At 42.7% G+C, this 13,594-nt stretch overlaps 1 protein-coding gene across 1 annotated transcript; it reads left to right on the forward strand.

Moving 5' to 3' along the window:
* The first annotated feature begins 6,749 nt into the window (after nucleotides 1-6,749).
* LOC124660002 (RING-H2 finger protein ATL39-like) lies at nucleotides 6,750-7,397 on the forward strand. The gene has a single exon (XM_047197802.1). It carries the CDS (start codon nucleotides 6,750-6,752, stop codon nucleotides 7,395-7,397), a length of 648 nt encoding a protein of 215 aa, XP_047053758.1.
* The last annotated feature ends 6,197 nt before the right edge of the window (nucleotides 7,398-13,594 follow it).

Below are 13,594 nucleotides of genomic sequence, written 5' to 3' on the forward strand. Positions count from 1 at the left end.
ACGTGCCATCGAGATCAGATCCTTACGCCTCTAGTTCCCACAGACGGCGCCAATTGACAAGGTATCAACTTGTCAATGCCTATGGATTGTAGGCTAGGGTTTGGTTGGAAGTAGAGGGCAAGTAGATCTCGAAGGTTTCAGCCGAAAAGTACTCGACGATTATGAAAACTAGGGTTTGTAAACAATGATTCGATGATCTCTGTCCCTCGACTCCCCCTTATATAGGAGGCGGAGCCGAGGGATTCGTGTAGTACAAGTTACATAGTCCGGGAAGGTTTCTAACTCATCCCGTAAGATTACAATTAACACTTCCTATTACAACTCTATCTTTCCTTAAATACATCTTGGGCTCCCGAATCTTCTTATTCTTCGGGTAGTGGACCTTCAGTAAACCCCGGGTACTATCTTCGGCAGGCCCATTTGGGATGCCTATGTCAGCCGGCCCCCTCCCCTTGCCCCTCATTATATAGGTGGAACCCCCAAGTGTTGGACTACAAGTCTTCGAATAAGACCCCAACTCAAAACCTTCCATGTGTAGGGAAACCTACCCAAGGTGGGATTCCCACCTCAAGTGGGACTCCCACCCTTCCATGAGGGGGGTGGTCGGCCACCCTTGGTGGAGTCCACCTGGGACTCCACCCCTCTAGGGTTGGCCGGCCATGGGAGGTGGAGTCCCGAAGGGACTCCGCCTTCCAAAGTGATTTCTTCCGGACTTTTCTAGAACCTTCTAGAACCTTCCATAAATGCACCGGATCATTTTCAAACTTATAAAATGACTTCCTATATATGAATCTTATTCTCCGGACCATTCCAGAACTCCTCGTGATGTCCGGGATCCCATCCGAGACTCCGAACAAAACTTCGAAATCCATTCCATATTCAATATCTACTAATACGACATCAAACCTTAAGTGTGTCACCCTACGGTTCGCGAACTATGTGGACATGGTTGAGACCTCTCTCCGACCAATAACCAATAGCGGGATCTGGAGATCCATAATGGCTCCCACATATTCAACGATGACTTAGTGATCGAATGAACCATTCACATACGATACCAATTCCCTTTGTCACGTGATATTTTACTTGTCCGAGGTTTGATCATCGGTATCTCTATACCTTGTTCAACCTCGTCTCCTGACAAGTACTCTTTACTCGTACCGTGGTATGTGGTCTCTTATGAACCATTCATATGCTTGCAAGCTAATATAGACGACATTCCACCGAGAGGGCTCGTAGTATATCTATCCGTCATCGGGATGGACAAATCCCATCGTTGATCCATATGCCTCAACTCATACATTCCGGATACTTAATCCCACCTTTATAACCACCCATTTACGCGAGTGGCGTTTGATGTAATCAAAGTACCTTTCCGGTATAAGTGATTTATATGATCTCATGATCGAAAGGACTAGGTAACTATGTATCGAAAGCTTATAGCAAATAACTTAATGACATGATCTTATGCTACGCTTAATTGGGTGTGTCCATTACATCATTCATATAATGACATAACCTTGTTATTAATAACATCCAATGTTCATGATCATGAAACTATGATCATCTATTAATCAACAAGCTAGTTAAGAGGCTTACTAGGGACTCATTGTTGTTTACATAACACACATGTACCAATGTTTCGGTTAATACAATTATAGCATGGTATATAAACATTTATCATAAACACAAAGATATATAATAACCACTTATATTATTGCCTCTTGGACATATCTCCAACAACTTCGCAAGCTATTTTCCATCTTACGCCGTTAAGGATACCGCCAGGGTGCCTCGCCTCCATGAATAAAATGGAGTGTGCTTTCCTTTGGGCCGGTACCAAAGAGGTCACCGGTGCCAAATGCAAGCTAAATTGGGAGGCGGTTTGTAGGCCAAAGAAGCTTGGTGGCTTAGGCATTCTTCACATAGAGAATTTTGCGAGAGCTCTCCGGTTGAGGTGGCCTTGGTATGAGTGGAGACATCTAACCAAGCTTTGGGTCGGCTTGGGCAAGCCATGTGATGAGTTTGACATGGACCTATTCTACGCCTCTAGTACCATTACCATTGGGAATGGGAAGATCGCAAACTTTTGGGACTCCCCTTGGCTCAGTGGATTGAAGCGCAAAGAAATTTCCCCGCTCATTTATGAGGCATCCACAAGAAAGAAATGGAAAATCAATCAAGCTTTGCTTGCCAACGCTTGGGTGGCAAAAATTAGGATAGACACAAACCTCACCGTCCAACACATACATGAGTACATCCGCCTTTGGACGCTTCTCCAACGAATCCAACTCGTTGAGCATATTGACGATACCATCACTTGGAACACCACTTCGAACAGAGAATGCTCCTCTACCGCGGCTTACAATGCACAATTCTTTGGTGCCGAACAAGATTGTTTGGAAGGCTTGGGCCCCTCCCAAAATTAAGTTCTTTGCTTGGTTGTCTCTCCAAAACAGGATTTGGACGGCGGACCGTTTCAAGAGGAGGGGTAGGACAAATTGCGGTTTGTGCCCGCTATGCAAGCAAACTCAAGAAACGATGGCTCGCCACTTCTCCCATTGCCGCTACTCCAAACGCCTTTGGGGTTTAATGAATTGTTGGATTGGCATCCCCTCCATTTGCACCCATGAATGGACATACGATCTCACCCTTCTGGATTGGTGGACGAAGGTGTTAAAGGACGCAATGGCAAACCAGAAGGCTATGGCCTCCCTTACCATGCTCGTTACTTGGACCATTTAGAAGGAGAAAAATGCTAGAGTCTTTAACCACAAGTCCGCCACCCCTACCATCCTCCTTGACATCATTAAAACCGAGGCTAAACTTTGAGTAGCCGCGGGAGCAAAGTGCTTGAGTTTTGTAATAACGAGAGAGTAATCCTTTTGTTTTTATTTGGTCCAAAACTTTCTCTTGTCAAGACACTTTCCCCTTAATTAATGAATGGTGTAAAATCTTTTTCCCCCAATTTCAAAAAACAAATTCCCCCCTTTTATGTTGTATAAAATTATGAGCCATCCAGGCAATCACACCATCTGAATTGTTCATTTGGTTCTTATTATGCGGCTCTCAAATTAAGTTGGAGCATTTTTCCCTAATGCACAACTAACACAAATGGAGGGATGTGGGGGTGTACTAGGAGGGCATTTGGATGTAAATAACTTGAATTTATGGTAATATCGTATACCAACTACACGAAGCGACACAAAGTACCCCTACATGTGCTTCTTTGCTTCGAGGACAAATCTATGAAGCACTTCATCTAGAACAAGCGGAGAAGTTAGGTGTTTGGGTGAGCCCATACTTCTGCAAACCCAAAAGAAATATAAACCCGAGCCCCAGCCCAAACAAACAGCCCTGAGTGACCCCTTGGACTCAGCCCATGTTTTTCGGCATCCACAAATATAATATTTATTACTACCTACCTAACTAGGTAAATGTTATGTAAAACTGAATTTTCACCTTAAACATGGTACTGCATAATATTTCCTCCTTTTATGTTGTATAAATTTAGCAACACTATCTACGGTATTATTATGATATGGATCTCTAAACAACATACTCCCTCCGTCCCAAAATATAGATTACTATTAAATTTTGTTGGCCAACAAATTACTACTTTGATTATGCTATGTGATGTCTGCAAGTACACAGGAAATGTGTAGTTAGTTTCAAAAAGTAAGAGGATCGAACCACGACGGAGCTATTTGGTAAAGGTGTAACTGCCTCTTGCTACCTTCATTTAGATGTAGCTGTGAGTTATGGTTGATCCAAAGCAAAGCGGAATGAGATTGATTGATTGAGTGTGAGAAAATTGATTGTGAATAAAGTGAAAAGAGAAAAGAGACAACGTATGCGCTGTAAAGTACTTGGAACACTTGGAGCTGCAATAAGTGTAAAACATTCTCATGAAGTTGCAGATTCACAGATAACATAATTATTATTTAATTAGGATGCTATAAAGTCTTTGTGGTATGTGTGTACGACGGGATCCCACATAAAAGTGCACTTAGTCGCACTAACATACGCCCCACATAACCACCAATAGTCCACCACACCAGCGGTTGGAGTATTCTAGTATTTAAGAATCTCCCAGTGGTTATGGATATCAACTCTTGGATCTCGCCACCCCCCCCCCCCCGCCCCCCTTGTTAATATATAGTTGGTGGAGGCGGCGAATGCTATCACGTGCATACAACGATGATTTCCTCCAATGTTCTTAAGGCAAATATTGTGTGGTCCACAACACACAACATCATTGAAGAAGACCACCACACACATATTACAAAAGAAGACAACACAAATCTTTATCTAATTTCATGATATTTCAAGGGTTTCTCCATCTTTCCAAGAACTGATGGAACTACTCGCACATGGAGGCAAATACCATCATCATGATTATAGGAATAGAATATGAGAGATTGGATGAATGCAAGTGTAAATCCTCGCCGGGGTTTGGAATTATAACAGTATGGATGAAGATGGTGAAGGTGTTGATGAAAATGATGATGATCGATGCCCAAGCCTCCAAATTCCAAGAAGAGGCAGCGATGGATTCCCGATGCGAGTCCTCCCTCCATACCCCTTCCAGAGGTGAGGTTTCGTGGGTTTCTGTGTCTGTGCGTATTGGATCTCTGATTGCACGGGGTAAAAGTATTTGACTAGCCGAAGCCACCGATAGCTCGTACCGTCATCCCATACAGACACGATCATAATATTGGTGGTTAAAACATATATGCACATCTCTTCGCGATTTCTCTCTTTCGCTTGACACCCTGGTGCGTGAGTGAGAAATATGAAAGGTATTTACTGCTTCCGATCACCATATTTCTGTGCAAAATTGGTCTTATTAATTGATTTGTCCATCAACCTCCTTATTTTTGGGATCATGCTGAAACAACTCTGTCATGTGCACGCGAGCATGGTAAAATGCTAAAATCGTATAGTTATGTAAAACATAACAAAAAAAACACGGTGCAAAACACACTCATCAATTTGTACTTATAATATGTTCACAAAATTTGATAAATATATGTGAAATAAAATAGATTTGCAACATCAATTCAACAATGTCATATAAACATTTTGAATCCACTACAACAAAAACTGCTTGCAAAGGCACTTTTCTAGAGGCAGTTTATATTTGCCTCTGTCAAACTGTTAAATAATTATGTAGAGACACTTTTCTTGGGAGAGAGATACTTCTTTTAGACACCATGTAAAGTTTCTTAACTGTGGAGACACTAGTTGAGACATTTTTGTCGTGAGTATCAATTACGTGTTTAAAGGCGTTCTATGAGACACTTATCATATATAGGCATTTTTAAGATACTTTCCAAAGTGACCTTACATTATAGCTAGGGACACAGTTTGAGACACTATTTACAATTAGAGGCATTTTACATAATTTTGAGGCATTCAATATAGTACTGATAAAATTTTATTGAAGAGACTTAGCAAGATGTTGTGTGAGACTAAGTGGTTAGGTGGGTACAAATTTTCCTAAAGATCTCGAGTTTAAGCATTTCCAATGTTTTTATAATTTATTTTTCTCTATGCTAGAGAATAATGACATAAAAAAAATGAATTAGTGCTAGGAGGAACTAGACACTAAATGATATAGTAGAAGCGGGACCTCGGCGTGAGAATTCCAGAAATTCATTCCTAACAAGATTTGAACTCTGGTCGTTGGGGTGCGCCACTACGACCCCAACCACTGGGCTATGCCCACGTCCTCAGAATAATGACATAAGACGTATCTTTTCTAAAGTCTCATAGAATCTATAGACAATATGTAGTGCCTCTACGTAATATCTTGCAATATGCTAAGATATTCTATAATTGTCTTTTAGCCCTAGACATACTGCCCGTAGTGACACTTATGTGATACTTAACAAGTGTCTCTACTCTAATGTAGAGGTCGAGGTAATGTATCTAGGGGACCAAAATAATATCTCTAGAGGCTATTTTTCTTGTAGTAATCCATATAAATGGTACATGTTAGTGGTCAAAGTCGTGATAAAAGCGTGCGAAAAAGTATGCCTTATATTTTGAGACCGAAGGAGTACTTGCCATGTAGATTTATATGCACTGGCTAATTGTGCTTAAATATGTTTTCAGCTGCTTTTTATGGAGCTTCATTCATGAGGATCTGGGATTGCAGTGGCAGGCCCCGGACCTTAGAATTTTTTGTGAAAACTTTTTAACACTTCAAAATATGTTTTTGTGGTAGATGGAGCATATGCACCGGGGAGATGAATTGAGTTTCGACCCTACTTTTGCATTTGAATCTCTATTGTATGAACACGGTTGCTTTATTTATAAAACTCGTGGAAGGATTTTTTTGAGAAATATATTTTCTATATTTGAAGTGCTTACCTGCATTGCAACTTTGCAAGTGAGTGATCGGTAGTCAGCTGGAAAAGTTTACCTTCGCAAATGGCCCTTTACTCTTCACGGGAACGCATACTACCCCAAAAGAAAACATGTCAGTATACAGCAGCACCAGTGATCTCTCAACACAGCAACCTAATTCTGTCAAGGACTCGACTCGAGGGTCGCATCTACCAAAATACCGTCGTCTCATTCTCTGCCCCCAGCCGCAGGTTGCTCTGCTCCCATCACCACAAACTAAGCAAAACCCCAAAGAAAGACACCCACCTATTTACTTATCACGCGCTCCGCTCCCTCTCCACACTATCGCCAATGAAACTTGCAGAGCCCATCGTTCTCGGAGCGACTATTGGTCGATGGCCGAGACCAAGGGCATGCACGAGCAGACCACCGGGTGCCTCCCCGTCGACCAGTCCTGCTTCGCGCTCTCCCGGCTGTCCAGCGCGTACCGCAACAGCAGCAACGCCCGCAACAACGACCCGGCCTGCTGCTCCACCACCTCCTACCTCGAGGTCCTCGGCATCTCCTTCGCGTCGCTGCTCATCATCCTCTTCGTGCTCTGCATGATACGCTGCTACCTCATGCGGCGGGCCGTGAACCGGGTCACGGTGGGGTCGGCCGCGGCGGGGGCGGCCGCGGCGGTCAAGAAGCGGCCCGTTGGCCTTGGGGAGGACGCCATCGCGGCGCTGCCAAAGTTCGAGTACCGGGACACCGGCGAGGAGAGCGACCGGTGGGAGTGCGCGATATGCCTATGCACGATGGCCGACGGCGAGGTCGCCAGGCAGCTGCCCAGGTGCATGCACGTCTTCCACCGGACCTGCGTCGACATGTGGCTCGTGGCGCACACCACATGCCCCATCTGCCGGGCCGAGGTGGTCAAGCCGGCGGATGACAACCACAGTTGCGCGAAGAGGCCGGCCGCGGAGGCGGAGGCCGGGCCTTCGTCCGCCTCGGCGTCGGCGTTATTGCAGGATGGCGAGAGGGATTTGGAGGCGCAATTGTAGCGTGACAGGCGCAGGTTCTAGCTTATGCACTTTAGAATTTTTGTAGGTGTAAACAGTTTCTCTTTTTGGCACCCCGTTTAGGGAGGTGGTCCGTTTGATTTCATTCAACCGGTTTTCAGGAAAAGAAAAACATGAAGAATAAAAGGATAAATTCTAGGTATTTCCTTCTCTTGTCTGAAAAGATTTCTCGTGTTCAAACGGCTCATAAAACGCTGGTGTGATGTCCTTTCCATGGCCTAGCATCGGGAAGCCTGGTTGCAATTGGGGATGCGAGAATTGACACCTATATGCCTTAAGAAAAAGATGAATATTTTCTTTCAGCAAGAGGTGATGTTTTCATTGGTAGTGAGCCTGTATGACTTCGTCAATCTTAAGATTCAACCTGCTGCCCAAGTTTTAGGAGGTGCTCAATTGCTCATAGAGGTATGATATGCATATATGCCTATGTGCGTTTATGTTAGTCAGTGTATGCATGTGTATGTGTGTATTTCTATAAAAGATCACACGACGAGCAACAAAACAAAAATAGATATAAAGCATGTCGATTATTGTAAATAAAAACTAATCAAAACACCTGTTGTTATCGTTCAACGTTGTCTCTCCAACTGACCTAGTTCTATCAGGCCATAAAGCTAACGCACAATTTGAGTAAGGGAATGCATATTAATCAATACATATAGTGTGTGTAATACCCTTCCATGTCACCTATAGACACTTTCGATACATATAATTTAGCCGGAAATTCAATTCGGCTCCTGGGTGCATATACTTTCTCTATCAAAAAAGTGTATTTCGAAATGTCGAAAATTTTTGACAAAAAATTCTACATGTATGTGACGCCTTGTAACCAGTACCATGAGGATTCCAGCGATCCCGCCGAAATTCGCACGATATCGATCCAGAGACGCCCTCCGACACGACGTGTGCGATAAATCACACACGTGATGCCAGAGGAATTAACACGAGCGGTAATATTACAACAGGATTACAATAGAGCCCACAAGAAACATATATTACAACAACGATTCCAATGAGTCAAGATACAAATATACAAGATCCGAATCATACAGAAAATTGAATGCGTCCGAGTACGGACAAGATACAAATTGGACTAAGAGTTCTAAAGATAAACGATAGCATCCATAACCCTGCCCAGGCCAAGCCGGAAGGGTAACCTTGCTAACGTCGTCTTCATCGAACATAACTTCATACCTACCCAGTTATGTCCCAAGAAACAGCAATAAGTATGGGTTCGTACTTAATAAGACTTCAAGACGTATAAGCATTCGTCAACTAGTCGTCCTTTGTACTTGAGGCACGCAGGGGACTTATAGGATGCAAGAGGAACGTCATCGGCAATATGGTGGGTTTAAGCGGCAGCGCGCAAGCACTAAAAACCTATAGAGACACTCTACAACATTCGTCTACCAGAGAAGGGAGAGAGCGCAGAAACTAACAGTTCTATACTCTGCAACCATAACACGACCGATGTGTTCCCCCATCGCATGGAAGTACTTACAAAGGCACTCACACGGTGGACAAGTTTTATTAGGTAACTGATGGCGTGTAACTCACACGTTCGTTGGGAACCCCAAGAGGAAGGTATGATGCGCACAGCAGCAAGTTTTCCCTCAGAAAGAAACCAAGGTTTATCGAACCAGGAGGAGCCAAGAAGCACGTTGAAGGTTGATGGCGGCGGGATGTAGTGCGGCGCAACACCAGGGATTCCGGCGCCAACGTGGAACCTGCACAACACAACCAAAGTACTTTGCCCCAACGAAACAAGTGAGGTTGTCAATCTCACCGGCTTGCTGTAACAAAGGATTAACCGTATTGTGTGGAAGATGATTGTTTGCGAGAAAACAGTAGAACAAGTATTGCAGTAGATTGTATTTCGAGTAAAGAGAATTGGACCGGGGTCCACAGTTCACTAGAGGTGTCTCTCCCATAAGACAAACAGCATGTTGGGTGAACAAATTACAGTTGGACAATTGACAAATAAAGAGGGCATGACCATGCACATACATATCATGATGAGTATAGTGAGATTTAATTGGGCATTACGACAAAGTACATAGACCGCCATCCAACTGCATCTATGCCTAAAAAGTCCACCTTCGAGGTTATCATCCGAACCCCTTCCAGTATTAAGTTGCAAAGCAACAGACAATTGCATTAAGTATGGTGCGTAATGTAATCAACAACTACATCCTTAGACATAGCATCAATGTTTTATCCCTAGTGGCAACAGCACAACACAATCTTAGAACTTTCTGTCACTGTCCCAGGTGTCAATGCAGACATGAACCCACTATCGAGCATAAGTACTCCCTCTTGGAGTTACAAGCATCTACTTGGCCAGAGCATCTACTAGTAACGGAAAGCATGCAAGATCATAAACAACACGTAGATATAACTTTGATAATCAACATAACAAGTATTCTCTATTCATCGGATCCCAACAAACGCAACATATAGAATTACGGATAGATGATCTTGATCATGTTAGGCAGCTCACAAGATCCGACAATGATAGCACAATGGGGAGAAGACAACCATCTAGCTACTCGCTATGGACCCATAGTCCAGGGGTAGACTACTCACACATCACACCGGAGGCGACCATGGCGGCGTAGAGTCCTCCGGGAGATGATTCCCCTCTCCGGCAGGGTGCCGGAGGCGATCTCCTGGATCCCCCGAGATGGGATCGGCGTTGGCGGCGTCTCTGGAAGGTTTTCCGTATCGTGGCTCTCGGTACTGGGGGTTTCATCACGGAGGCTTTAAGTAGGCGGAAGGGCAAGTCAGGAGGGGGCACGGGGCCCCAGATGACAGGGCGGCGCGGCCAAGGGGGGGCCGCGCCGCCCTAGGGTTTGGGCTCCCTGTGGCCCCACTTCGTTTCATCTTCGGACTTCTGGAAGCTTCGTGGAAAAATAGGCCCCTGGGCGTTGATTTCGTCCAATTCCGAGAATATTTCCTTACTAGGATTTCGAAACCAAAAACAGCAGAAAACGATGAATCGGCACTTCGGCATCTTGTTAATAGGTTAGTTCCGGAAAATGCACGAATATGACATAAAGTGTGCATAAAACATGTAGATAACATCAATAATGTGGCATGGAACATAAGAAATTATCGATACGTCGGAGACGTATCAGCATCCCCAAGCTTAGTTCTGCTCGTCCCGAGCGGGTAAAACGATAACACGGATAATTTCGGAGTGACATGCCATCATAACCTTGATCATACTATTTGTAAAGCATATGTAGTGAATGCAGCGATCAAAACAATGTATATGACATGAGTAAACAAGTGAATCATAAAGCAAAGACTTTTCATGAATAGCACTTCAAGACAAGCATCAATTAAGTCTTGCATAAGAGTTAACTCATAAAGCAATAATTCAAAGTAAAGGCATTGAAGCAACACAAAAGAAGATTAAGTTTCAGCGGTTGCTTTCAACTTGTAACATGTATATCTCATGGATATTGTCAACATAGAGTAGTATAATAAGTGCAATAAGCAAGTATGTTGGAATCAATGCATAGTTCACACAAGTGTTTGCTTCTTGAGATGGAGAGAAATAGGTGAACTGACTCAACATTGAAAGTAAAAGAATGGTCCTCCATAGAGGAAAAGCATCGATTGCTATATTTGTGCTAGAGCTTTGATTTTGAAAACATGAAACAATTTTGTCAACGGTAGTAATAAAGCATATGCATCATGTAAATTATATCTTATAAGTTGCAAGCCTCATGCATAGTGTACTAATAGTGCCCGCACCTTGTCCTAATTAGCTTGGACTACCGGTTCATCACAATGCACTTCGTTTTAACCAAGTGTCACAAAGGGGTACCTCTATGCCGCCTGTACAAAGGTCTAAGGAGAAAGCTCGCATTGGATTTCTCGCTATTGATTATTCTTCAACTTAGACATCCATACCGGGACAACATAGACAACGAGATAATGGACTCCTCTTTTATGCATAAGCATGTAACAACAATTAATAATTTTCTCATTTGAGATTGAGGATATATGTCCAAAACTGAAACTTCCACCATGGATCATGGCTTTAGTTAGCGGCCCAATGTTCTTCTCTAACATATGCATGCTTAACCATAGGGTGGTAGATCTCTCTTACTTCAGACAAGAAGGACATGCATAGCAACTCACAAGAAATTCAACAATGAATAGTTGATGGCGTCCCCAGTGAACATGGTTATCGCACAACAAGCAACTTAATAAGAGATAAAGTGCATAATTACATATTCAATACCACAATAGTTTTTAAGCTATTTGTCCCATGAGCTATATATTGCAAAGGTGAATGATGGAATTTTAAAGGTAGCACTCAAGCAATTTACTTTGGAATGGCGGAAAATACCATGTAGTAGGTAGGTATGGTGGACACAAATGGCATAGTGGTTGGCTCAAGTATTTTGGATGCATGAGAAGTATTCCCTCTCGATACAAGGTTTAGGCTAGCAAGGTTTATTTGAAACAAACACAAGGATGAACCGGTGCAGCAAAACTCACATAAAAGACATATTGAAAACATTATAAGACACTACACCGTCTTCCTTGTTGTTCAAACTCAATACTAGAAATTATCTAGACCTTAGAGAAACCAAATATGCAAACCAAATTTTAGCATGCTCTATGTATTTCTTCATTAATGGGTGCAAAGCATATGATGCAAGAGCTTAATCATGAGCACAACAATTGCCAAGTATCACATTACCCAAGACATTAATAGCAATTACTACATGTATCATTTTCCAATTCCAACCATATAACAATTTAACGAAGGAGAAACTTCGCCATGAATACTATGAGTAGAAACCAAGGACATACTTGTCCATATGCTACAGCGGAGCTTGTCTCTCTCCCATAAGGTGAATGCTAGGATCCATTTTATTCAAACAAAACAAAAACAAAAACAAACCGACGCTTCAAGCAAAGCACATAAGATGTGATGGAATAAAAATATAGTTTCAGGGGAGGAACCTGATAATGTTGTCGATGAAGAAGGGGATGCCTTGGGCATCCCCAAGCTTAGACGCTTGAGTCTTCTTAATATATGCAGGGGTGAACCACGGGGCATCCCCAAGCTTAGAGCTTTCACTCTCCTTGATCATGTTGCATCATACTCCTCTCTTGATCCTTGAAAACTTTCTCCACACCAAACTCGAAACAACTTATTAGAGGGTTAGTGCACAATAAAAATTAACATATTCAGAGGTGACACAATCATTCTTAACACTTCTGGACATTGCATAATGCTACTGGACATTAGTGGATCAAAGAAATTCATCCAACATAGCAAAAGAGGCAATGCGAAATAAAAGGCAGAATCTGTCAAAACAGAACAGTTCGTATTGACGAATTTTAAAATGGCACCAGACTTGCTCAAATGAAAATGCTCAAATTTAATGAAAGTTGCGTACATATCTGAGGATCATGCACGTAAATTGGATTAATTTTCTGAGCTACCTACAGGGAGGTGGACCCAGATTCGTGACAGCAAAGAAATCTGGAACTGTGCAGTAATCCAAATCTAGTACTTACTTTACTATCAAAGACTTTACTTGGCACAACAAAACACAAAACTAAGATAAGGAGAGGTTGCTACAGTAGTAAACAACTTCCAAGACACAAAATAAAAACAAAGTACTGTAGGTAAAACATGGGTTGTCTCCCATAAGCGCTTTTCTTTAACGCCTTTCAGCTAGGCGCAGAAAGTGTGCATCAAGTATTATCAAGAGACGGTGTGTCAACCTTACCTTGGGCTTTACCCTTACCTTTCTCATTGTTGTTCTTTCCCTTGGGTTTAGGAAATATATGATTTCCCCCCGGTATAGAGGTGAATTTCAGAGTGCCTTCTCCAACATCAATGATTGCTCCCAATAGTTTCAGCAGGGATCTTCCGAGTGTGAGTTTTCCTGTTTCAATAACAAGATAATCAATGGATATTGTCCTTCCAAGAATGGTTGTATGCACACCTGCGGCTATTCCTTTAGGAATTATAGTAGAGTTATTAATGAGAGTTATTTCTTCTCCTCCTTCATCAACTCCCCAAAGTTTCAAAGATTTATAAATACTTTCAGGCATAAGGCAAAATTCATACATAATATCACAGTAGGCATGGAGAGTTCGATCACCGATAACAGTTTTAACAGCAGGATCCCACAATGAGAGTT

Source organism: Lolium rigidum, chromosome 6, assembly GCF_022539505.1.
Source record: "Lolium rigidum isolate FL_2022 chromosome 6, APGP_CSIRO_Lrig_0.1, whole genome shotgun sequence".
Lineage (NCBI taxonomy): Eukaryota > Viridiplantae > Streptophyta > Magnoliopsida > Poales > Poaceae > Lolium > Lolium rigidum.